We start from the raw sequence: 26,697 nt of genomic DNA, 5'->3' as shown, positions 1-26,697 counted from the left end.
CTGATATCTGCGGTCTCTTTATTAAGCGATACATTGCACGTCGATCTCTTATAGGTCCATATCAAGATAAAGCAGAATTTAGTTCAACCTCATGACTGAGCAGGTCCTTACAAAACTGTCTTGTGAGACATGAACTAACGATGTAAAATTTGCACAAACTTTGATGCTTGCTATATTGCATAAGACATCATCACGCTGTTATTGCGTCATTATCTGCTAAGTATCTTGGTGATGTTATCCTGATGTAACACTTTGTTATTTTTTTTATACCTAGCATCATGTTCACATTTTCATAATCGTGCAGGTGTTATTGCAGCAACCGTTATTTCTTTCCAAATCGTTGAAAAACATAATTAATAAAAAGTTTCAGGTAACTAATCATTTTAACAGAATAGTTCCATGTCAATTCAAAAAGGCTATTTAACAATGCCTCCTTGATTCTGTTTAAATTTGGTTCAGTTGAATGATTCGATGATTTTCCTGACAAAATATAAGCAATTCAAAACGGTTCTTAAGATGATTTAATTTACCGTTTGAGGCTGATTTACATTTTTTACGATGGCAACTTAAAAAATTAACTTCATAAAATCTATAGATTTAATCACCCAAATTTAACGAAATTATGAATTTGGAATAATTTTTCTATAAGGAGTCCATTATGCCAGATAAAAAAACATTTGAAGAAGCCGGTTAAATAAGCATGAAAACTTGCTGAGTTGATATGGGATTACTCAACACTAATTCTCACTAACAGAGGGTAAATTTGTGAGAAAAATGGGACAACCCTTTTCCGTCTGAAAACGTAAACTATTATAACTTGAAGTATGGTTTTGAATAAGAAAATTTAAAAAAAAAAACAAAAACAACAAAAACAAAGAAACAGATGAAAATCTTCTTTTTTTATGAAAGGTTTACTTCTTTTAAGCGTTTAATTATCTTCTCCTTCAGTAATGTTCTCAAATCAGCTATATACGTTTTTAAGTCTGCATCCTCTTCAGATTCAAAGTCTTTTTTTAAACTGAGAGATAGCTCATCAAAGACATTTACTGCATGGTCATCAATCCATTCTTTACTGCACTCTTCAACTGAAATCTCTAATGATTGCATGATTTTTTCTTTGGTATCATAGTCCTCAATTTTCAACAAAGGTATTAGTATATGACACCAGCCATTTTTGATTAGTGATTCAAACAATGGGGATCTAAAATGCAATAAGATTAAATTCTGATAGATTAAAAGATTGTGCTGATGTTTAAACTTTTCTTAAAGAATGCAACTTTGAAATATTACTGACTTAAGAATGGTTATTTGTTGTTTCTATTCCTGAAATATTTACTCAAATTTTCTCCTTCTTCCAAAATTTAAACACAAAATTTAGAATTGTAACCTGTGTAGATTATTACTGCTATGGATGGCCTCTTGCTGCTCAACAATCAAATCATACAAGAGGGATACTGCTTTTACTCTAAGTGTGCCAGCATCATGATCTTTAGCTATGTTCAAAATTATTTTTAAACCACCAAGTTCAATTAATGTTTTAAGAACATTACTGTTTCCACGCACCACAGCAGATAAAGCAAAAAGAGCTTTTTTACGTGTTATTGGATGTTGATCATTAATCAAACGAAGGAGAAAGATTAAACCTCCATGATTAACAACAGCATTCTGTACCTCAGTATTGCTATAATTTTAAAAAAATTAATTTAACTTAAGTTGACTATTCTTATTTTGTAACTTATACTAAATTGTACTTTTTGAGCAATAAATTTACTTTTTCCTTAAATAATCCTGCTAAAGAATTCCTTGATTGTTCTTACCTTTGTGCAGCTGCTCCAATCACACCAGCAGCTTTTTGTTGCAATTGCTCATTTGATTGATTCAGCAATTGAACAATTATCTCTAATCCTCCAACTTTTTCCAAATCACGACCATTGTCAATTTGATGTGCATAATACTCTATGTTGTCCAGAGCTGCCACCCTCTCCTCAACTGATAAAGATAAATTCTTTAGCAAAAAAATGGATTCTTGCATAATTTGAAGATCTGATTTAATATTCCAGCCAAAAGATTTCTCAAGGTCAGCTCTTATTTCCTCAATACTTCGAAAACTTGATTTTACATCTAGGAAAAGCTGAATTATTTAAAACTAAATAAAACTTACCTAAGTCAAACAATTCACAGGAAAATAACTATTTTAAAATTCTAGTTATTTTCCCTTAAACCTCTTCAACAGTTCAAAAAAACTAACTTATATTTAAAAATTACCTTTTTCAACAGAATTTAATGCATCTTTTGCTTCTTCTGACCACATGATATTATTAACAATATCTTTAGTACCAATTTTATCACGGAAATTATGTAACTTTTCTTTTAATTCTGATTTTGTAAAATAAATCTTTTCATCTGATTTAGGAAATTCTTTTATATTGTCGCCCAAAATAATTTTTGGAGATATATGTTCACCTGGTTTTTTACGAACTTCATCTTTTTCAAGAATTTTTGCCTCTTTTATTCCTGTTTCAAAATTCATACGCACATGTAATCCTGCAGGAATGACTTGTCCTGGTTTTATTACTTTCCACTCATTTGTTGGAATAAATTGTTCGTTGGTGACATATTCAGCAGAATTATTTGTACCTTCATTAGGATCATCTGGTTCTTTGTTAATTGCAACAACATCAGTGACACCATTAACACCTAAAAAAAAAAAAAAACTATATTATTAATTTATATTACAATATTGACACTCATGCATATGCATCATAACTATGGAAACAATAAAATGTCTGAGTTCTCTATTCAAAATATTTCAACCACTCTCATCTACAAAGTAAATAATAGGGGGTTTATTTGTGACGGTCGCATGGATTAAGTAAAGTAAATGCAAAACTACAAATACCATTGTTACTTTTATATTCCACGAGAAGAAGAAAACCCAGAAAAAAATGAAGAATAGTTTTTTTTCTAAAAAACATGATTTGCAAATAAACTTAATTTCATAGGCAGCTCATAAATTCACAGGATTTCACCACCATGCACCACTATAAAGCTGACATTTAGATGATCAGATAAGTTTAGGAACTGGTCTTTAACGTAAAATGTTGTCCAAGGTTCTTGTAAAACTGTGATATAATTTAAACAAAACAAAAGGAAATTAGGTTTCGATAAAAAAAAACAACGCTATCCTTTTTGAAAGTTGCTTTGAGCTTTAAGTTGACGTCTGATTACTCACAGGGGGAATAGCGTATATCTTTCGAAACTAGCAAGAAAGTCAGGGGGCCTCATGGTGAGAAGAGCGTAAAATTGCTATTGGTGAAATTGTTGGAATAGGGATGAATAATAATTGCTAAAAAACTAATTGGTTAATTGATTCTAGTTTAAATCTGTTTTTTTTAAAAAGATTATGAAATTTAAAATATGTATCTTCTAAAATAATAACGATGAAATGAAAAAAATAGTGTTAAAATACTTAATAGTATATATATATATACATATATATATATATATATATATATATATATATATATATATATATATATATATATATATATATATATATATATATATATATATATATATATATATATAATGCTAAGGGTTGACCAGTAACCACTAATTATTGTTGTGTAAGTTCAAATCAAGTAAGACTTTGCAATATTGGTTAAATGATAAATTTGCTAACCGTTTTAGATATTTTGTTACAAGGTTGTACTAAATTACTACTTTTTAGCCACTCGTGAGGTACCTCCAAAAATAAGAACGAGATATTAGCTGAGTTTAAAAAAGTTTGCTTTATCAGGAATTGCTCCAAATCTATAATTCTCCTTACTTTCTTTAAACGACAAAAATGGTATCGTAATCTTCAAATTTGAGTTCAACATTTTAAAGTTAAAATTCCGTTGAGTTACGGCAAGAGTGATAATCAGATATGAGGCTGGTAAGATAAGAAATTATTCTAATTTAATTAATAGTTTAGGTGCAACTACCCCTACTCTCGAGCGTCTTGCTACGTGATTCTCCTATTTTCCGGTTTCCATTATTATAGCTTGAATAGATTGTTTATGCAAAGGTGCATTCCCTGTTCTTATTTCATATCTGATCTCATTAAAAGCTCAATGATTTCTTGAGCGTTAAAAATAATTTTTTTTCTAATACAAGTTGTGAGGAAGGGAAACGAAAAAAATTATATACGTAAGTTCATAACTTTCACTCAATTTAAACGTATTGCGATATAAAAGGTGTCGAAACACAAGGCAGAAGCAGTTCTACAACTGCATAAAAGTAAGACAGTCACACAATTGAAATTTAAACTTGGTTTTGCAATGACAACTAGAAATACATATGCACATTTAAGGCGAAAGCTTCAAAGATTTTTAGAAAGGATTTCTTTGATGAACTTGATTGCGTGTAACAATTGAGAGGGAAAGACAAGACGTACATAAATATAATACACCCCTTCACAATATGATAAATCTTGTAATTTTTTTCAACTAATGTAGATAAAGTACTTACTATTACTCTATAAAAATTTAAAAGTATAAAGCTATAAAATGATGATATATCATACAACCCTGTTCTTTATTTAATTCTCATTCATTTCATCTATCTTTTTTTTGCTGAGATTAGCATGGATATTTGGGTACTGGTGTAGCAGTGAAATGATAATAGATAAAAGAATTTGTACCGATAAATGCTGCTCATCCCGATAGATTCCAAACAAATATAAATTTTTGAGGTACATCTATTTTAAAAGATTTGAGGTAGATTTATTTTTAAAAATTTCGGAATTTCCAAAATAAGGCGACAATTTTTCGAAAATTTCAACATTTTGAAAAATAAACGCCCTATTTTGGAATTTCCTTTTTAGAAAGTTTAGAATACCAAATATTGACTTTAAAACTTTTTTGATTCCAAATTTATTGAACACTATAACCAGCACCAAAACTGTTGTTACTAAATCATAGATTTAGTGACTGCTGTGTTTGTTTTAATTCAAACAAAAATGCATTACTTGATAATGAAGGGTACAATAAAACATACATTAAAACTGTTGATATAACTATTTTAAAAGCTATAAAAAATAAACTAATAAACAAAAAATAAATACTAATAAAAATGTAACAATAAAATAACGAAGAAACTAAAATAATGATAGCAGTAACAGTATAATAATATTAATTATACTAATACAAACAACCAACCAAAAAAAGAAATCAATTTATTTTGTAAAAACATAAAAGGCCTAAGTTTCTCATTTCAAAAATTTTAGTAAAACTGTTCATATGCTTCATTGTACAGCTTAAGATAAATATCTCGCTCCGCATCAGACATTTTAGCAATAATTTCATCATTAACTTCAGAAAGTGGAACTTTTAAATCTCCAACTTTAACTGTTATTTCTCCATCCTCCTCCTCACTTTTATTAACATCTTGTGTTACGTTATCAGTAAATCCGAAATCTGAGTCAGGTTCACTATCCAAACTTTCATGTTGTACAACCTCAGCAGGGCTTTCCAGTCTTGCTTTTTTACTAGATGACTCATAGGCAAGTAAATCGGACATAATTTCATGATCTTCTATCACTCCTTTATTTTTATCAGTATTCAATTTGATATCATTAGTGACAAAACTTTCATTTGACTTCTCTTCAAATACAGTACTCTGCGCAAGCCATACAGGTAGTTCTTTAACAGTCTTTGCTTCAGCTTGTTCTACCTCATTACCAACATTAATCTGTATTTTCTGATTGTATATGTCAATGGATTTACGATCAGTTGACCAACCAGATTTTGAATGTGAATGTGCTTTAGTTGATGTTGACATTTTTAATGCAGCTGTTGAAGGGGTGGGCTCCAACACTTCAGGTGCAAGATTGATATTTTCGCATTGTCGAAGTAATTTAAAAATTGTTTCCATTTGTTCATTAAACTTTGCTAAAGATGAACTACTACTATAATTTTTTATATGACTAACATCTTCTTCAACAAGACCATTGCAAAATGTACATTTAAACAAACCAGAAGAAAAGTCAAGTAGACGATCAACTTCTAAATCACTAAATGTTTTACTACATTGCTCACACTGGAATGATGGACGGTTCTTTGCTTGTTGTTCTTCATTTTCCAGTTTTTTTCGCATATGATCTAACCTATACTTAACAACATTTACAAACAAATTATAATTGATAAAATAAAAGTTATACACATTAAAAACGCCAGTATCTTGTTGTTTTTCTTTTACTACTCTTTGTTTTACCAACTTATCGTTTTTCAGCTTTCCTAAAACTTGTCTTAATTGTCTTTTGTCAAATTGAAGTTTCTCCATTAATGTATCTTCATCAATGCATGGATACTTAGTCAAAATGCTTATAGTAACTATCTGCTCAGGTTCATAAAGTGCATATGCCACTGTTTTAGCTAATCTCTTTAATATCGGAGGTACTTCTGTTAGTAAATCTGGTTCTTCAATTTTCATTTGCTCATTATTCATTTTTTGCAACTTTTACATCCGTTTAAATCCTAAAGCGAAGAAAATTGAAGACTTGTTAGTCAAGACCTTTATTCAAACAGCAACCTTGCCACTAATTCCAATGTGTTTTTCGTTGGTAAATTCTCATTAACTTGTTCCGTAAGGTCTGTAAACAATCCTCTTCTTAGTCAGCAGCGAGTTGTCTGTGGACACCTCTTCACTACTAATACTTGTGATTTTTTAAAAAATGAAAAAACTTTCATAAATGAAATTTCAAGAAAGTAAAGTTTTTTGGCTAGTACTTTTTTTTATTTCCTCCTCCTTAGCGATTCTTATAAACAAGTATATACTATGCAAACTACGTTTTACTTATCCATCGGTTTTTCAAAGTTGGCAAATGTTTGTTGCAGCACTTATTTTAATATCAGCACACTTAGGCGACATTGTAACAATTAGGCCGCTATCAACAAATTCTTTTAGAAGATGGTTACCTTTGGTATTTTTATTCACATTTAGTATTTATTCTGGATCAAAAGCACTATCCATGCTACCTATCCCAATATTTTGTCTTATTCAACAGACATTTTTGTTAGTTACTATTCATGTTGTGGAAATGTATAAAATGAAGAAAAGACCTTCAAGTTATCAAGGAGCTTGCATTGCTGCTGCATTTTTTTGTCTTTGGATAACTTACCTTTTTGATAATGATTCTGAGAATCAAGTGAAATATACTTGGATATTATTGAATTGTTTTTGCATTTCTTTTTATTCCATATATGCATCATTTTTAAAGAGTCTAAAAATGCAGGAATTCGATAAAATGTTTTTGAATGCAAAATCCAGTGTGGTTTTGTTATTGTTGTTTGGTACTTTGACTGGTGAAGTTTCTAATGTATTTAATTTTCAATATTTGCATGATAAGTTTTTTCATTTGCTTTTTCTTGGAAGTGGCTTTTTTGGTGCTTTAGTTATGCTTTCTTATGGGTATTTATGTTACCTATTTTCACTACCAAATGTTAGATTTTTTAATGTGGTATCAATGCTTATTGTTTCTATAGTTGCAATAATTATTAATGAACCAATTACAGCTAATTTTTCCAATTTGTGGATTGCTGTATTTGGATTAGTATTTGTTGTTAATTATTCGTATTCTATAACTGAATGGAATAATCAGCAAATAGTTTATGGAAAATTGCCAGTATAATCAGCAGATGGTATTTTATATTTGTATATATTTATATTACAGTTAGCACAATTTTTAAATTGAATTGTGTTTTTTTAAATTTAATTGTGGAAGAGTTATTAACTTTATTGCACCAACACCCATTTCCAGAAATGGAAATGGGAGTAAGAAAATTATAAATTTTTGGTTTTATCATTGGCATTTGGAGTTATGAAATTTAAGTTAGAATATACTTTTGAAAAGGACCATTTTTTTTTTAAAAAAAAAAAGAGCCACAGATGTAGCTGAAAATATAAAGTAAATAGATTTTTTATCTATGTTTTTAAAGTAAGGAAAAGTGATGTGAATGATATTAAATATCCTTCAGAAATTTTTTCTCTGTTTCTCCTCAACTTCTACTAAAAAAACAAAATCAGTTACTCAGTTAGGTAATAGGTATATTGTTAAATTTTTCCAAGATTAATATGATGTTGCCTGATAAAGAAAACGCTTTAACATATATTGATTGTATTTTAAATAGCATACATAAAAAAACCAAGTTAAGTAATTATCTTGTTTCATTCCTCGTCAAATTGGAACACAGGTAGCACCACCCTGCAATAATTTGTTCAAGAGGCAGTTATAGATGCTAAGATTACACAATTTTCCCCACTTCATCTTATTTTACAAGAGGTTGATTGATGCTGTAGTTTATGTATTTAATTGCTCAATTTTTAGCTTTTCCTCTAAGATAAAAAAAAAAAGCTTTTGTCCCTGTCACCTGTTAACTTTCTTGCAAAGTGAGAGGCAGGAATATATAAAAATTTAGCAATAAACTCTTCTTTTTCAGTCAAAGTAGTCTAGATTTCATTTGAATATTTTCAGTTGTAGAAACTATGAATGGCTAGTTTATAGTTTTATTTCTCAGCAAATAAATTTCAACTGTTATTTAAGTTTTTGTTCATTTCTAACTTCTGACCCACTTCAGACAATCATTCTTTATTCCAAATCTCAAGAACTGCAGTAACATTTGATAACTTACTCTTAGAAAGTCTAGAATAGGGAACTAGTTTCCACAATGGCAAACCAGTTTTCTATCCTTGTTTTTTTAAGGGTAAGTTATGAAATGTTACTATATATAACTTTTGAACTAATGACTTCTATATATAGCCAACAGTCAAATGCACATCAGTTTCTTGCTTTTCTTATGGTATTTGTTAAAATATTCAAATCTGTATAAAAAAGATAAAAATGTAAATGTTACAGATAAAAATGTTACAGACAAAACAGATAAATTTTAATGTTAAATTATTTTTATTAATACAAAACCAATGTAGAACAATCTAGAACTAGAGTTGCAAAACTATTCATCAATAGCTAAGAATTCAATAGATCAGTTCTCTCTACATTTAGTATTATCATTGAGTGACAAAGAATGTTTCTTGGTGAAAGCATGTTTTGTGCCTATTCCTAAGTCTTTATCCCACAATTGGGAGACATGAGATTAAAAACACTATCTAATTTTTTAATAAAGAGTTAGATAGTGTTTTTAATGTACTTTAGATGGTTGTAGAAAATCTTTCTTACTGAAATGCTTACCTGTAGATTCGGTAAGCAATCAGCATTTGTTATATGGTTTTAGAATATTTTCACTATTATTTTTGTCTTGCTTTTAGGGAATACTGGCTCTTTCTTAGAAGAGTTTGAATTTTATATATAAAATTCATATATATGAATACGCACACATATGTTGTATGTATACGCACACATATGTTGTATGTATGTATGTGTGTATGTATGTATGTATGTATGTATGTATGTATGTATGTATGTATGTATGTATGTATGTATGTATGTATGTATGTATATGTTTGTAAACATTCATAAACATATATGCATATATATATTTATCTGTATGTGTATAAAGGTATAGTTTTAAGTTGTGTGTTTCTTGACTTAATTAAAAGGATTTGTAATTTTTGTTAATATACTTCAGGTTAGAAAAATACCTATTTTGTTTTTATAAATGCATCCAATAAAACAGCGTTACCCACCTGAACATCCATTCTTTAATGATGGTGACACATTATTTGCAAGACAGAGTCGAACTTTTGATGAAGCAGTTGATTCTATTACTGAGAGTTTAGATGCTGTAAGTATTGATGAGTTTAAATGTAGCATAAAAGGCTGTTCAAAAACCTTTACAAATCCTTTAATTTACAATCAACATTTTGATTTACTTCATCGATACATTTGTGAATCTTGTAAAAGACATTTCCCTTCAAATTATCTACTTGAACTTCATTTATTGGAAACTCATGATTCTTATTTTGAAGCTTGTAGGGAGAAAGGCTTAGAGGTGTACCAATGTTTTCTACAGAGTTGTAAACTGAAATTTGTCAATGAAGAAACTAGGAGAAAGCATCTGGTGGATGTTCATCATTATCCAGCTGATTTCAGATTTAGCTTTTCAAAAAGGAATCACGGATACAAGATGAAAAAAAAAGCGAAAACAAAAGAGCTAGATGAAGAAAATGAATCTGAAATGGATAGTGATTCTAGAAAAACCTTTGATACCAAAAGTTCTAAATCTTCTGATAGAGTTTATAGTACATTTGTAAATAATTCAAACCTTCCAATTAGTAATGAAATTTCAACTGGAAAAGAATCTTGCATTTTAAAAGTAAAAGCAGTTACAAAATCTAAACTTAAAAATAAAGATTTGTCAAAAGTTGAGAATGGTGTTAATGGTGCAGCATCAAGTACGATTCTTGCTCAAAGTGCGAATAAGAATTCAAGAAGCTTGCCTAAATCCATCAGCTTTGGAAGGGGAAGTCAACGAGGTTTCATTAAGTAAATAGTTTTAACAGTGCAAGCTGTTGAACAATAAATTTAAATGCAGCTAACAGAGATCTTTGGTAGTAATAAGTATGTATAAGTTATAAATATGTCTTTGCATTACATTTCGATGTAAAACTTTGGGATTAGTTTTGTTAATAGCTTTTGCTGATCTGATCACTTAAAGTTCTAAATGATTTGTTTATCTTAAAGCCTATAAAGGACTTAATCTAAATTATTTTAGAAATTTTTATTTTTTAAGATGATTTTTTATTTTTTAGCATTCTTTTATTGTTTTTATTGAAATGGTTTTTAGCATATTTTTGATAATTTGTCTTTTTGAAATAGACGGTATTATCTCCCCAAAATGACTGTTTGATTCTCGCAATCTGAATACTAGACAACACAAAAAGCTAAACCTTCTGAAAAAGAAAAAAAGTGGTGAAAGGTTTCTTCGATAAACTAAAAATAAGAATACTAAATCCAATTAGAAAAGGAGGATAGTTAAAAAAAATTCCTATTCGTTGATCCCATGAATGCGAACGTATTCTGGTACTTGTTTTCTCCTGATAGACCCTGATTAACTTAATCCTACGAGAAGGACTTAACTTTTGGACAAACCATTATTGAGTGAATAAACGGTAAAAACAACCTTGTAAAAGTTTTTTTTTGTCGTTTGGAATGCAGATGGTTTTTATGCCATTATCCTACCGTATTTCTTTTAAATCTTCCGCGAGACGCTGAAACGAGTGCTTGCTAGGTATTTCCAGATGTAAAAATGAATAGATTTCTCACTGTATTTCAAAAAACTATGAAGAATGGCTCAATTTTTATAAAAAATTGGTTTTTTATAGCTATTTAAACGAGCCCAATCTTAAAAAAAACTTAAATCTAAAAAAAAAACATTTTTAACGCAGAAATTTTTATTATGTTATCTCAATGTATTGTGTGCACCAAAAGTTGGCAGTAAAGTATAAGGTATTTTTTAAGGGTTTGCGTATCGTTTCATTTCCATATTGTTCAAGCCGATATGATAGCGGGAAAAAAAAGTGTCATCGGAATAATTAGGACAAGAAATCGTTAAAAAAATTTTATTCGGTATTGTTGTTACTTTAAATTTCGTTATATACCGGAACTCTCGTCAATCCGATGACACTTCCGTTACCGTATCGGAATAATGATACAGAAATGAAACGATACGCAGACCCTTAGTATTTTTATATATGCTAATCAAAATAGTTGGTGGTACATTGTAATGTTTTTACAAATTTCAATATGTACTCCTTTAATTTTGATATATATTTCTTCTTGCTTCAGTATGAAAGCTTTTCAAACCCAACAGAAAGATAACCTGTTTTTTTCTGAAAATGTCTTACTAAGTTTGACAATATCAGAAATAAACTTCCAACCACTAAAACAAGTAACAAAGCAGAAAGCGTTTGTGTTACATTTTACATTTTTAATAGAACAAAAAAAACATGGAAAAAACGTTTTAGAGCATAAGGTACTTTTTAGTTCGATCAGCTGTTAAAACTCAGTCTCAATTAGAACGTCAATTCAGTTTTTGTAATTGTAACAATAGACGTGATAAGGTGAATTGTCTTTGTAAAAGTGAATTTCCTTTAATAATATGTAGAGCATTTTCTTTTTGATTTCACACTTTTATCGGTCCAAAGCGCTGTGTATAATGCGCTAATTTTTCCTTTTTGTTTTACCTTATACCTTAAAAGAGATATTTGTCTTTAAACCCAGTCTCATTTTTCAGTTGTCACCCGTTATTTATAGTATTTCCTTTTTTCCAAACTTTTGACTAATATTATGCCTTATACATCTCAAAAAAACACATGCCAGAATCTTTTCAATCGTCTGTTGTTACTTTAGTCAGTTTAGTTGCTTTTCACCAGCTGCCTTTTGATGCATTTAGAAGGGAAAAGATTGTTATTAGGATTTAAGACAAGAAGTGCTGCAGCTAAAGAAAAGTACGTGCGTAACATAAATAAGTCAGTGCTTCCATAAAGTCAATGCTGCCATTATTCAGAACCAAGAGGCATCCCACAACCTTATACATAGAATCCTCCTAGCCTACGAACAACTAACACCCAATCCTATAGTCCTTAAATTTATTAACCAAACAAAACCTCAGCACCTTTAAAAAAAAAAAAAAAAAAACATAAAAAGACGTAAAAAGACCCATTTCAAAATATGCCAAATGAACAAAATTTATCTGCAACAAAGCATATTTTTCAAATAATTTAATTAAATGAATCCAACTCACAGTTGATATAATTGAAGAAGTTGAGCTTTAATCAAAAAATGGTAAAACAATGTAAACAAATATGTAGAACATGTTTGTTTACATTCAAGATTTACTGCAATCAAAAAAATATATATAAAGAGCAAAAAAAAAAAATTTCAAAAGGTTGCATAATAATTGATGAAACCAGCACAAATTCATAAAAAGTTTCACTATAAGTTTGGAGCTTCAGATTGTTTTCTAAAACATTTTCCAGTATCACTGTTTAGCTCTGTTTAATTCACAGAGTTTTGGTAGGCATCAAGAGACGCAATTAAATAATATCTAAAATTAACTATTTCCAGATTTTTAAAGAAATATTATTATCAAATAAAAATTGGTGTTAAAAACCAACGTCTAAAAATTAGAAATCAAAATTATGAAAATTGGACGTGTTTTTGATCCTAGCATGTCATGGATGGCATGCAGTGCATAAGCAACATAGGCCATCGATAAATAGAAAACCATTAACTTTAGATATATTTAAAACTGACATTATTAAGCTTTCAAATTAAGATTGTTTAATTGCTTAATGATTTATTTAATTTGTTTAAGAAAATTAATTGTTTAATGGTTTTAAAAAGTCTCTGTTATCATTCAATTCTTGAAAACGTTTTTTTGAGATGAGATATTTTTATAGTTTGATAAATCTTTTGTGTTCAAGGTGAAAAGTTTAATATCTTTTGTGTTCAAGGTGAAAAGTTTTTCCTGGTCATGTAACAAAATAGATATTGTTACTAAAGAATTACTATCTTCATTTATCAATCTGCTATTCATGTTGTCATAACAACTTAAATTAATATACTACTTTGTAAACAAACATGCTCATTACCAACAAAAAATATATCTTACAAGTTTGAATTGATGCTATAAGCATTCATTTCATAAGTTTTTTTTCTTTCATTTTTTCCAGTGCTCTTACAAACCTCTGAGTTCCAGTGCTTTTGCAAACCTCTGAATTAGTCTATCTGCTTTTGTCGCCTCTTTAAATTATGGAAATTTTAATGTAATTGCAATTCAGCTGAAGTAAAACAACAAAAAAAAAGAAATTCTCTGCTGATTTATATCCATTTTATAACAATAAATATCCGAGGAAAGCCTTTAACAGATTAAGATGCAGCGCCTTTATTACAACAAGAGTATCAGAAAGTTAAAAATTTTCCAATAAAGCATATATGTATATGTGTAGATAAATAAAGCATATATGGGTATATGTGTAGACGTATATTCTTACAGGTCCCTGAAACTATTTTGCAAATTATTTAAGTTCCAAATTAAAAAATTTTTTAAGTAAAAAGAAGAAATTATTATTTGCCAGAAATATAAAAACTAGTTACAGAAAATATACAAAACAACAGCAGTGATGCTGATACTTGATTATTTTTTGGTTAGTTTAAATGTTACGCACGATACGATCGTCATTTATCACGAATATTATTATCAGGGTATACGGACTTCAGCAAAATTTATCCGGACTTTATACAGATAAAACAACATTATTGCAAACAAAACTGACATAGATAGCTTCTATAAACAAAATCATTTTCTAATTTTTTTGCATAACTGCGTTTATTGATATAAACAAGAAATATGATCACAGAATGTTGCTACTACTACCATCATCTAAGCAAATTTTGAAGGCAACTTTTAATGTAGCTGAAAATGTTAAGTGTCTACAAGACACTCAACATAGTCAGCTCGAGTCTCGGAGAAATATTGCCACAACACTGTGTTTTTTGCACACTGTCTTTGTGTTTTTGTTGGAGGTTATGGGCATGTATTATGTGTTAATCTCACTCTCTAAAACATCAAATGATTTTAACACCGCAAAAGTCCATTCAGTTTGTCAAATATTCGAAATTTAACTATGTAGCAACTCGGTATTCACCTGTTGTTTAATAGACATTCGAGTAGTGCTGCGCAAATTAAAGTTCTTATTGATATTCAATTTTTCTTGGTGGGACAGCGGGGGCTTACCGATGTTTAAGTTCTATTTTGCGTTCATGGTGTATTATTTCGTATGGGGAAAAGTCCGTCCGTTTAACTTTTGTAAAAATCAAGGTTCGTTTATGAAAAATCTTTATTTTTATTTAAATAAAAAATATTCGCTTTCGTTTCTTATTTCGTTTCTTATTCATTCCGACTTTACCGACGATTAAACACGGAGTTATTATAATAATATTTTCAACTCGTTTTACATTTTGCTATTTACGCCAAACTTTTTTTTAATTAAAAACCGCTTATGTTAAATAATATCACGATGCTGAATTATTCCTGGTTTTTAAGAAAACTGATTTTAAAATGATAGAAGAACTATGAGAAATGAAAGTTTTTTGCTAAAAATAGAAAGAAATAAGTTAGAAATATAAATGCTTTCAAAGTCACAACATTGAATTGCTATTACTTTGAAAAGTTTGACACGCTTCTTGTTCTTTCTAAGTAACAGGTTTGTTTGATTCAATTAAACGGTTCATTGCACATTGAAAGTTTCTAAAAAAAAAAAAATGTGCGCCTAAGCGAAAATTATTTTTCATTGTTAAATATTTTATTTAAAAAAAAGAAGCCCCATATAACCCAAGACATACAGCTATGAAATGATAATATGGTGAACAAACATGGTTATTTTTTTAAAATTTAGCCTTGTTGTACTTGGGGTATTTATTGTCGGCATTCACTGTAAAACCAACCCAGGTATTATCGTAATGTTTATTTTCGTTTCTGTTGTGTATTAGGGTGACAATCTTTTTTTTTTGCATTTTATAGTTATTTTTAAAAAATGGTAAAAAACTTTGAAAATTCCTATTTTATACTATGAAAGTTCCTGTTTTTCATCTTGGGGGAAAACCTCCTTTCAGCCTGAGCTTGATCAGGTGGCATCTCAGTGTCTATGGAACTACGCATAAGAAATGGTCATTTTGTGCTACATTTTATGACCAGTAACAGACGCCAAAATTCTGTCCATTGTAACCTGTTGTCTGGTTTCTCTAAGTATGCAGCTAATTTTCTATAAAAGTGAAGAACGAGATATTTTCTTTCAATAAAATTTTCTCTAATTTTATTTTCTTGGTGTTGAAGAATTTCATAGCACTTGTCTCGGACTATTTAATTGTTCGTAATAATTTTATTCAAATCTGATTCTTGCTAATTCATAATACCAGCTTTCCATACTGTTTGATCTCTATAATTTAAACCCTTCTTTACGCCGAGAGGATTATAACATCAGTTAGGTCATTTTTGATCATTTTATTGACAAGCAAGGAATGGGATGCATGGTGCAGTTTCCATTTCATTTCTTTTTTTCAATCTTGATGAGTTGTTTTATCTTTCTTATTGACGCTGTATCCTTGCTTTCAGTTCCTCGCTATACATTCACTTATAAACTATTTCATGCATTTTTCTAGTCTTCCAAAAATACTTCATTTTTCTCCTTAGCCTTTTCGGCATACTGTGACTGGCTTTTATCAGCTCTTTATGATTAGATATTCCAATGTCAAAGATATTCTTAATCATCGATTAAAATCCTTCAACCATCTTTTGTTTTGGTGTTCTTTTTCCAAACATGGGTTTATCCTTTAGTCATCGATATCCGTTTCTTGTGAGTTTCACAAAAAAAAGTTTACATTTTATCATCTCTTGTTAAGTAGTTCTTAAAGCTACAAGACTTCCACTATTTTTTATATCCACTATTTTTCTGAGTAGATACAAATTTCCATTCTCCTGATTAAATGCGGATTTGCCTGGCGGGCAAACTTAAAACGCTTTGACCTAATGCTGATTAGATATTATTTCTTTATTTTAATTTTTAATTTTTATATTAATTTGTAACGCACGATGGGTAATTAAGAAGTCAAACGTTGGATAAAGTTCTTTTTCATATTTGTTAAAAAAGTAAAAAAAACCATAAACAAAAGTTGACAATCTTTTCATTGGAAACTTATTCTATGCAGGAAAGAAACCATTTAAAGAAAACAGTCACAAAAAGAGTTTGATTGCACAACGGCAGCCCTTCAGCAATATTAAAGGATTCGTAAAAGATGTGACAAGGCACTCACATCGAAAAGGCAGCGAGATATTCGGAACGCACAATGAAGTGTTAGGAACCAATGGGCTTCAAACCAAAAAATCAGACATTGAAGCTGTGACCAAATCGCTACTGAACGAAACAGGCGAGCGCAAGGACAAAAGAGGTCAGTTATGCAAATTATAATATATCGAAAGTAATGAATTAATTTTGAATTAACTTTAATTCAATTATTTTATAAACATAAGTCTCTTCTGTTTATCTGGCTAAGTGTGAAACTTTATTTAATATTGAAACTGTATTGAAGAAGAAAATGCTTTTAGGTCAAAGATTTTTTAAACAAAAATTTTTGTAAAAATTTATATAGTTTTCGTCTAACACACTACTTGTCTGAAACATTCTTGTCTTAGGTTTTCTTGCAACACTTGCAAACTTGTTAAATGATGCGGAAGCACTGACTAATCATCGGAACCAGTTTGAAGGTGGTTTAAGTTCGTTTTATCATGCTCCTGGTTTTGGAGCCAATAAACATTCATCCGTTGATGTCAGTAAAGTTGTAGAACCAATGAAAGCTGAAAAGCAAGACATTAAAATTTCCATTACCGAAGAAGCTGAAAAACGAGATGATCAAGCTCTAAAAGCTGCGGACATTTTGGAAACCAAAAATATTCAAAAAGATATGGTTGAAACAGAAGATAGAGTCCCAATAATAAACTCTGTTGAAAACAAAGAAAGAATACAACAGGTCATAAAACCAGAGGAAAAATCAAAGAAAAGAGCAATTTTTCCTAGTCCAGAGGATGTTCGCAAAGCAATCAATGATTCTGCTACTGACTTTGCCCCAATTTTTGCAATGTATCACGGGAAAATAGTTCCTCTTGGAAAACTACCAGAAACTTCCTTTAAAAAATCTCGTACAGAAGAATTAAAAGTAGTCAATAGGCCTGCAATATCCGAAGACGAAGTACTAAAAGAAAAACAAGTTATAACTTCTCCCAATCAGATTCAAGTAACAGGCGAACGACGGTCTTTTTCTTTTCCAGAAAATACTCACATTAGTTCTGAAGAAGAGTTTGAAAATAAATTTGGTAAGAAAGGGGAATCTTCTTCAAAACTGTCCAGGCTTCAACAGTATTTAAAAAACCTCGATGACCACATCACTGCAACAAGTGAGATAAAAGAAGAAGTCGTAAAAGATGAGGTAATGTTTCCGGAAACAACGACTGGGGCAGTTAAAAGTGATATACTGAGTCATATTAAAGGTCTTGTTCTTGATGATGGGAAAATAGTGGCAGTGAAAGGCAACCGTATTGAACCAATAGAAAATGTTAAAGAAGAGTCCTCTACACCTCTTGATTTCCAAAAGTATTTTGTATCAGATGACGGAAAGCTGAATGCAATTAAACCAAACAATAAAATTAATGATATTCAAAGTGCTGATTCGAAAACATTACATGAAAAATCAGCAGAACCAAAAACGGTTGCTCTGAGTTTGGAAGTGTTAAAAGATTTACTTAAAAAAAGCGACAAAGTCTCTTTGGCTACTTTACTGAACAAGGCTCAAGACCCCAGAACTGATACAGATGATGAAGATCCAGGTAAATATGTATATTTGCTTTCTTCACTCAATAGGATCTGTTAAATAAAAAATTGTAGTAATTTAAATCCATTTTTTGACAGGAACAATTGAGGATTTTGCGGCTGGCGGTTTGAAATCACATAATTTATATCGTTCAAAGCATCATTCTGATCCTCTTATATGGTCTGATGATTTAGCTGCCAGAGCGCAAAAGCTTGCTGAATCACTAGCTGATAGAAAGGAATTACAAATCGCAAATGATCTTGAAAAAGAAGGTTATGGTGAAAATGTTGCAAAGGTTTGGGCTACGTTTAAGGATGCAGGAGAAGCTGCTACAAAAATGTGGTACACTCAAAGCAATAACTACAGGTTTGACGATCCACATTTAGATGAAAATACTGGACAGTTTGCTCAAGTCGTTTGGAAGTCCACAAAAGAATTAGGGATGGGAGTTGCGAAAAGTATTGACGATGTAAATAACAAGTACGTTTATGTCACAGCTCTATATAGACCTCCAGGAAATATTGAGCCAGCCCTAAGAGACAATGTTCTGCCGACTGGTAACAATACAGTAGACGTTTATACTACATTTTTCAAACGCATGAGCGTCATAGACGTTCACAAAGACCCTCAAAATGACACATCAGCTGTTTATTCAACTTTTTTTAAAAGAGGCAAAGTAGATAATAATAACGAAGCAAACTTTAAACGTTCAAAATTACAAAAAGATCATCCACTTGTTGTTAAAGACAACCTAAACGAAGGCGAGCATTTTATAATAGAGAATGAGAACTAAGATGCCAACTTGTTTACTCAAAAGCTACTGATCTTACCGAGGCTGGATAAAAACCAGATTTTTAGACGGATGTAAAAAGAATGCAAGATACACCACGAAGAATGCTAAATAGATCTTATAAAATGAAAAAGAGTTATATTTTCATAGTGGAGGTTGGATTTATTAGCAACTTTAATTAAAAAACCAAAAACCGTTTTGCAGCTTATCTACCGAAAGTATTTGCTACTCTGCGATTTCCTTCAAAAATCTCTGACCGTCTAAAAAAAATCGTGGGTGTGTTATTGCTTCCTCGAAGGCATGTTATTGCTTCCTCATTAGTCAATCGCTTAAATTTTATCAAAACAATTTTGTAAAAGTTTTTAATTCAAATCCTTTCTCATATTTGTTATAATCAACTTTTTTTAACAAATGAAATATGCAGTCAAAGACGCAATATTATTCACCTTTTTTTTTATTGATATAGGGTTCTTTACAACTCTTTGATTTATTGTAGTAACATTTTAAACAATTAGAACAGCTTAATAATATTTTGTAGAAAAGCTTCAATAAGCTTAATTTATATAAAGATTTTTTCCTGTAAAAGTTCATTGGCCTTCCAACATTGTAGCTATTAACAACCGGTTCTTAACGGATTGGGAAATAACAATTCGCATTCAAAACAACCAATTGAAATTATGCTCTTGTGGTGTGAACCGATTGCTTAAAACCGCCCTGATCTGTTATACAAGTTGAAAGTAACTAACAGTAACTTCCGGAACTCGCTTCTCTTGCTGGTTGCGTGTTTTTTTTTTGTTTAAACTTTTAGGGATGAGAATTGCAATTATCATCACTAGTAAAGACATTAGAGCCATCAGAGTGAATGCAAAATATTGGTTGATTGGAAACTTAACGTTTTCTTTGGTTATTTCAGATTTCTTAATATTTTTCATTGACCATGTGAAAGCACTTCCAAATACAATAGCCCCAATCGAACTGAAACAAAAGACATTCTTACTTATGCAACAAAATTAATAACGCTTTTAATAAAATGCAATTCATAAGAAAATATCTTGCATCTGCAGATATTATAAACTCTGGACCTTTTTCATCTTTAAAAAGCCTGAAAGTGTTTAACTGACAAAAAAAAACAGACAATCTTAATCCAATACATTTATTGATTCTGTTTCTACTTTTTTTACTTGGATCAGTGAACTGTTTTATGTTGGATCTGCTTTATCTTGTATCAGAGCGACGGTTTTAATCTTCGTTACATATATTTTTTCTGATGTGCATTGTAGTTGTACAGTTGTTTTGTAACTTAAATGAAACTTTCTGGTCTGCTAATTTTATTTATATTTCTAAATCAGCTAGATAAAAATTACCTTCCGATTGACGCAGTAGACATCGCCAATCCATTTGCCAATCCCAAAAGCTCAGATTCAACCGAGTTGTTTATAAAGATATTGACCGACAAAAATCCTGCACAAGTTGCTATTCTTATAAGACATTGATTAACCAATAAAACCATCCACCGAGTTGTCCTTAATACAGTAATTAATATTATTTTTCAAGCTTACACAAAAAAATATTTTTATTTTTGAAGCTTACAATTCTATACCTGTTTTTAATTAATTCAGTCGTAGGCAGCAGATTAACTGACACACTGAAGAGGAGCGAAGACGCACAAAAAACCTGATCAAAAATGGAAAGCAGGAGGAAATAATTTACTCAAAACAAATAATTTCATGTAAAATCAACGTCTTGTCTAAAAGAGTAAACCTCATGATTGGTTTTCCCTTTCCCATGCAATTGAAGTCAGTCTTAAGTCACTATGAACATGCCAGCAAAAAAAATAAAGTAAATCTTTACGATGCTTTGTAAGATGTTTTTAAAAAAGGAAAATTTCTAAAATATAAATTTTAAAACAGCGAGAAAAAAGAATTACCTTTTTGGCTCCAAACTTATTGACCAACTGGAAAACAACAACAAAAATAACAGATTTCTATCATAAAAATTTAATTTCCTTTTTTTTTTCCCTTCAGCCGTGAAAAAGAAATCTATGATATTAAAGAATGAAAAATATTAAGAAATGAAAACATTCGAATCTTACAAATGCAACTTACCTTACTCAAAATTGTGGCTTGAACTACGAGAATAACAAGCGAAATTATCAAATAGAGCAAACCGATATCAGATGTCGTCATTCCAAGTCCTTCTAAAAAGAATAAAATAAAAATAGATTCCAAAAAAAAAATCAGGGTAAAATGTGATTAAACAAGTGGATAAAATCAAATCAATACTAACAAAGTTTGTTTACTATATTGCGGAGGAGTTGCAACAAACACCGGAAACAGCTCGTTATGCCCCATAAAAAACATCGAAAATATAACATATATTGTGTTAGTCAGCAGAAAATCTTTGTTCCTAGAAAAAAATAATAAATAAACTAAAAAAAAATAGAGTCTGATCTACCAATCTTTTCAATCACTTTGATCTTATATCTTAGAGACATCTGATGATATTATTCAAATCCATCAATCTACCAATCAAGGCGTTTTTTTAATTCACTTATCTAAGCATTGTAATATATTTCTTTTTAAGGGTTATGTTATAGTATTTCATGTTTGGTGAGCAATAATTAATCCTTCAAATGTTAGAAAGTGTTCAAAATTTTTGATGCAATTTTTTATCAAAAAGAAAGTTTTCTTACGAAAAGAGTTTTGCTATATTTGTACTTTTCAGCCGAGAGCAATATTTGGTAAACATCGACGCACTAGAAGGAACTAGAGTAGTTACTTCTGAACACTCCTCGCAATTTTTTGACTCTGAAGCGTAATTGACAGATAAGTTTAAGTAAGCATCCGGCTCCACATTTGTACAATTAAGATTTTCATAGCGTACAATCACTTCATCTCCTAATCTATTTCTAATAACAAATGAAATAATCAAAATACAGAAACAAGGCTATTATTTTTAATTCTACAAAAAGTGCACTATCCTTAAATTGTTCAACAAAGTTACTTAGAATTTTTAGGAAATAGGAAAACTGTAACCAGTAGCCCCAACAGAAGACCCACTGAAATAATCAGGTTCGGTAGAAAGACTTTAAAAGCGTCCCAAAAGGAACCTACAACATCAATAAATTAGCGTTATTTCAAAATAAAAAATTGATTGATGCACACTTCAAAGTCTAATAAAATCGTATTGAGCGTTTCAAATTTAAGAAAAAGTCCTCAGCAACAAATTATAAAACTTTTATTCAAAAATTGAAGTTACCTTTACTAAAAACGTTCGGATATTTTTCCACTGGAAATACTAGATACCCTAGATAAATTAACAGTTAAACCAAGGAAATCATTCAGCTGCATTTGAAGTTAAGGATAAACCATAATAGCGATAGTTTTTTTCAACTTTAGTTATAAAAATTATAATTATAATTCATACCGGAAATGGTAGGACCAAGAATAAACCCAATATTGCGGCCTGAAAATATTATATTCAGGCCAAAAGCGAGATTTGTATCATCAGAGAGGTCAGATATAATCGATTTTGAAATGACAAATAATCCTGAACAAGTTGAATGAATTAATCAAACAAAAGTCAGGTAATAAAAATGAGGATGATTATCCTCATTTTAAAATAATGATGATGATGATGATGATGATGATGATGATGATGATGATGATGATGATGATGATGATGATGATGATGATGATGATGATGATGATGATGATGATGATGATGATGATGATGATGGTGATGATGATTATGATGATGATGATGATGATGATGATGATGATGATGATGATGATGATGATGATGATGATGATGATGATGATGATGATGATGATGATGATGATGTCGACGATGATGAAGATGAAGATGAAAAACGGCAATAAAAATAGTTTGACATAATTTCATTAATACCCATAAAAAATCCTTGCAGAGATCTGAAAACAACAACCCAAGTGTAATTATAACTGAATGCAAACATTAGAGTTGAAAATGTAAGACCACTTCCAGATAAAATAAGGGAAAACTTTGTTCCGAACTTGTCACAGATGTAGCCCCACATTAAACTGAAAAATAAACTGAAAGTTTACATTTGACTAAACCAAAAGTAGCTTCTTTTTTGGATAATATATAGGAAAAAGTGCTACCTGCTAAATATGCGTGTTAAAAACATGGTAGACGCTATAACGCCAACTTTATTCGCTGAAGAATTAAAACTCAAAATGATTACAAATTATAATAAAAAAAAAGAGATAAAATTATTCGAGTATTCTTTAAATTTATCTAATAATTATAAAAAAGTCAAATAGCAAAATTATTTGACAAAAGTTTGAGTGTAAAATTTAAAGACCATTTTTTTAATTAACCAACAATTTACCTGCATTAACTTCGTTCCCGCCGTGCGCCTAAAATATTAAAAACATTTCTTTATTTAATAGATATCCTTGTTCTAATTAAAAATCACAGAACTTTAAACCGAAACAAATGAGAATTACAGATGAAAATCATTCTTGAAAATCTTCCGAGGTTTTAAGAAAGATGTTAAAGAAAAAAAAAAAACATTATGAATTGATGTGGAAGGCGCAGGATAGATATCATAAACATCTTGAAATTAAAACAAACACTTTTACAAATTTATTTGCAAAATACAAATAAGTCCATTTGTGCAGGAAGTTCAAAATTACTAAAGTGTATCGCATGCCGGCAGTCTAAATGCAGGAAGATTTTTACTATAATCTATGCATAAAAAATGTTCGGTTTTACGGCTGAGAGTCTTTCACAGAAATCATATTGTACAAGATTTTAGATACATTATTATTGTATTAGATATTTGATTATTGTACAAGATATTAGAGCCTTGGTCTAATGTAACTTTTTAAAAATTGAAGAAGCTGCGAACTGATTCATTTTCCTACATGCACACGCAATGAAACTGTGAAAGCAATCCTTTATAAAAATTATTTAATCACCTTTACGAGCTCCGGCAGATAAGGAAAAACATTACTAACCACCATGCCATTGCATAACTATAAGTTAATCAGAGAAAGAAAAAATTTTCTTTATTTGAGATACTATAATTAAAAGATTACATAACTAAGTATAGAATTCGAGACTAAAATATTAGTTGAAAATCAACAATAAGTCATTTTTGTGTTGTTTTTCTACGAAACAAAGTGTTATATTTAGATTGATATAGAAATAACACAGAAAATATTTACTGTGCTATCTATATAGAATTTGGTTTTTGTAGCAGCAAAACCTCAGATTGTTTTTAAGGCGATCAAAAAATGAGAGATTATTTGACTTGAATTTACAAAAGGTCGGGGAGGAACACACAAAAAAAAAAAAAACAACAACTCAATTTTGCAAGAATTCAACTCGTGCACCTAAGTTTATTAAGGATGGGGTTTTCAAATATCAAAAATTATCATCATAGGTAAAAAACAATTTTTCAGCAGGTACTCTAACAAAATAAGAAATAAGTTATCAAAGATAAAAACTTACAATCAGTAAAAAAAGAGTGAAGCATATTCCTTTTGGAAGCGATGTCGCTCCATCAGGGTAGAAAGCTGTACGTATTATTCTGCTGATTTTCATGCCGATGTGAACTCTTTTTTGGAGAACTGAAATTTAGAAACATTTTACATTTAAGACAAAATGTAAAACATTTAAGACAAAACGTTTAAATTATTTAAGCTATCAATCAAAAACTGTAATCTACATAACGTTATTACTTAGCAATATTTAAAAAGAAGTTTAAATAATAAAAACAAAAAGTTAAACTTTTATATTAATTTTCAATAGTTAAAATTTACATTAAAATGTTGTTCATCAACTTGTGACAAAAAACGTCGGTGGTTTACTCGTTCTCGTGCGAATTTTTTTAATTTTTAAAAAGCCTCCAAAGTAAACGATCTTCCTTAAAAATAAAACTTTTATTTTGCGTATTTAAAAAGTCTTTCAAATAAAAATTCATAACAAAACAAAATAAAAATTTTTAAGTAAACTTAAATACTACCACGTTTAATTATATTCTTCAGGTAAATACCATTTTGTAATGTGACTTAACCTATCAGAAAGGTAACAATATTTACAATGTTTACAAAACGATTCAAAGGTCGACGGTATTACGTTTTTCTTTCACACCAACAAACTTTTTATTTCTTACGTATGTTAACAGTGGATGTTTCTTATGTATATTAACAGTGAAATTTGTTGAAAATAAAAACTTTATTCGAAAAACACAACAAATAAAAGGCTTCACAATTTGAAAAATCATAGAAAGATCCTCTATTTCAAGAATATGCTATTATATATATATATATATATATATATATATATATATATATATATATATATATATATATATATATATATATATATATATATATATATATATATCTGTGTATGTGCTTTTTTTGTAGTAACGTAAGAAACATACGAAAAAACCCAAATTAGCGAAATACGAAAAAAATCTGACAGAAGATTAGTTAGACATCTGAAGGACCTCTCTAGAACTTGATTTAAAAATTAGATTTTTATACCGTTAAACAAATTTTTGTCACTAACCACTGACGATTTCTAACAAGCCATGCTTGGATATTCTATTGTTCTTTTTGTTATTCTTATGTTTTTTGTTAAAGCAAGCAAAAACTTCAGGCTGATTTAGATAAAGTGTTTGCTTACTTTAAAGATAGAAAAATCCTTGGCGTAAGGCGATGTCACGAAATTTTCTAAAACTCGCTGGTGTTTTTTTGTGAAATAAACTAGTAATAATTAAAAATGAAAATAATTCGAAGATTTATTTTATTGAAACACTCGTAACCCTTTGCAAATAGAGAGATTTTTCTAAAGCATTGTAAATACAGAAAAAATTTACAAAAAGCGACTGATTATAATAAGTTAATTACCTTTTATACAAAATATATTACGTTGTGCATTTACATTGTGAATTTAACTTACGCAAATTGTAAAGTTTCATTTTATTTAAAACTTTTTAATTTGAGTGGGGAGGAAATTAACCCCCCGTCAAATGAAAGATTACTTAACCTTATACATAAAAACGTTCGATGTTAAACACACCGTTTTAGCTGTAAAGACACTTCAAATCTAACAGACTGTTACGCTAGACATTCTGAAAGCATTTATAAATCATGTCGTTCTGCTGTTCGCAGAAAGGAGAAAGGAAAAGATTGTTACACTTGCGAACAATCGGGGTAAGGGGATTTTACATATGCAAACAATCGGAAATAAAAGAACTTAAGTTGTTAAAGAAGCTGCTGTAGCTGAGCGAGTTGCACCACATTTAATCACAAATAAAGAGGCAATATTAATGAGGCGTTTTTGAAGATATCTAATACAAAAGATGGACACTCTCTCAGAGTAACTCCAGATTAATATTCCATATTTTATATTTAATAAATCATTACAAGAACCTAGCTAAATCACAGTAAGTAACATCAAATATATTCGATTATGGACAAGATATGCAATAAAAGATAAAAATCTAGTGAACGCAAGATAGATTAAATACATTAAAAATAGAATA

General features: G+C 29.8%; 6 protein-coding genes across 19 annotated transcripts; 3 read left to right on the top strand and 3 right to left on the bottom strand.

The window, feature by feature from the left end:
* Positions 1-876: 876 nt before the first annotated feature.
* LOC145202493 (nucleotide exchange factor SIL1-like) lies at positions 877-3,273 on the bottom strand. The gene is made up of 5 exons (XM_080075459.2): positions 2,900-3,273; positions 2,266-2,697; positions 1,818-2,121; positions 1,388-1,681; positions 877-1,201 (listed from the first exon to the last, which is right to left on the bottom strand). Exons 1-5 carry the CDS (start codon positions 2,973-2,975, stop codon positions 901-903), a joined length of 1,407 nt encoding a protein of 468 aa, XP_079931585.2. The 5' UTR covers positions 2,976-3,273; the 3' UTR covers positions 877-900.
* Positions 3,274-5,041: 1,768 nt separating this feature from the next.
* LOC145202034 (general transcription factor IIE subunit 1-like) lies at positions 5,042-6,489 on the bottom strand. Its single transcript, XM_080074910.2, has one exon. It carries the CDS (start codon positions 6,487-6,489, stop codon positions 5,266-5,268), a length of 1,224 nt encoding a protein of 407 aa, XP_079931036.2. The 3' UTR covers positions 5,042-5,265.
* A 244-nt stretch (positions 6,490-6,733) lies between these two features.
* Positions 6,734-7,893, top strand: LOC145202035 (UDP-N-acetylglucosamine transporter SLC35D4-like). The gene has a single exon (XM_080074911.2). It carries the CDS (start codon positions 6,734-6,736, stop codon positions 7,670-7,672), a length of 939 nt encoding a protein of 312 aa, XP_079931037.2. The 3' UTR covers positions 7,673-7,893.
* Positions 7,819-10,966, top strand: LOC145202036 (zinc finger protein 511-like). Of its 2 annotated transcripts, XM_090081613.1 has the most exons (2): positions 9,535-9,782; positions 10,817-10,966. In XM_090081613.1, the coding sequence occupies exons 1-2, from the start codon at positions 9,657-9,659 to the stop codon at positions 10,859-10,861; spliced, it is 171 nt and encodes a 56-aa protein (XP_089937739.1). In that variant the 5' UTR covers positions 9,535-9,656; the 3' UTR covers positions 10,862-10,966. The 2 variants fall into 2 exon arrangements, with proteins under 2 accessions (XP_089937738.1, XP_089937739.1); XM_090081612.1 differs by having other exon boundaries at positions 7,819-10,836.
* A 3,763-nt stretch (positions 10,967-14,729) lies between these two features.
* Positions 14,730-19,590, top strand: LOC145199129 (uncharacterized). Of its 2 annotated transcripts, none has more exons than XM_090081585.1 (4): positions 14,730-14,822; positions 16,709-16,948; positions 17,193-18,380; positions 18,463-19,590. In XM_090081585.1, exons 1-4 carry the CDS (start codon positions 14,741-14,743, stop codon positions 19,155-19,157), a joined length of 2,205 nt encoding a protein of 734 aa, XP_089937711.1. In that variant the 5' UTR covers positions 14,730-14,740; the 3' UTR covers positions 19,158-19,590. The 2 variants fall into 2 exon arrangements, with proteins under 2 accessions (XP_089937711.1, XP_089937712.1); XM_090081586.1 differs by lacking the exon at positions 14,730-14,822 and adding an exon at positions 15,221-15,452.
* Positions 19,591-19,595: 5 nt separating this feature from the next.
* LOC145199143 (uncharacterized) lies at positions 19,596-25,353 on the bottom strand. 12 transcript variants are annotated; one of them, XR_016450664.1, is made up of 17 exons: positions 24,965-25,353; positions 24,654-24,772; positions 24,119-24,175; positions 23,527-23,554; positions 23,297-23,351; positions 23,064-23,215; positions 22,581-22,703; positions 22,413-22,460; positions 22,158-22,263; positions 21,847-22,062; positions 21,441-21,560; positions 21,260-21,351; positions 21,082-21,108; positions 20,916-20,965; positions 20,755-20,828; positions 20,519-20,677; positions 19,596-20,129 (listed from the first exon to the last, which is right to left on the bottom strand). XR_016450664.1 is itself a non-coding variant. In XM_090081595.1 (17 exons), exons 3-17 carry the CDS (start codon positions 24,744-24,746, stop codon positions 19,877-19,879), a joined length of 1,590 nt encoding a protein of 529 aa, XP_089937721.1. In that variant the 5' UTR covers positions 24,747-24,772; positions 24,965-25,081; positions 25,168-25,215; the 3' UTR covers positions 19,596-19,876. The 12 variants fall into 12 exon arrangements, 3 of the variants coding, with proteins under 3 accessions (XP_089937721.1, XP_089937723.1, XP_089937722.1); XR_016450661.1 differs by having other exon boundaries at positions 21,454-21,560; XR_016450662.1 differs by having other exon boundaries at positions 21,260-21,348; positions 21,454-21,560.
* Positions 25,354-26,697: the final 1,344 nt, after the last annotated feature.

Source organism: Hydra viridissima, unplaced genomic scaffold (assembly GCF_058129835.1).
Source record: "Hydra viridissima isolate aposymbiotic clone 2 unplaced genomic scaffold, HvirCarnegie_v1 scaffold_3, whole genome shotgun sequence".
NCBI lineage: Eukaryota > Metazoa > Cnidaria > Hydrozoa > Anthoathecata > Hydridae > Hydra > Hydra viridissima.
Note: the sequence above shows the minus strand (reverse complement) of the source record. Positions and strands in the feature narration are given on the sequence as shown.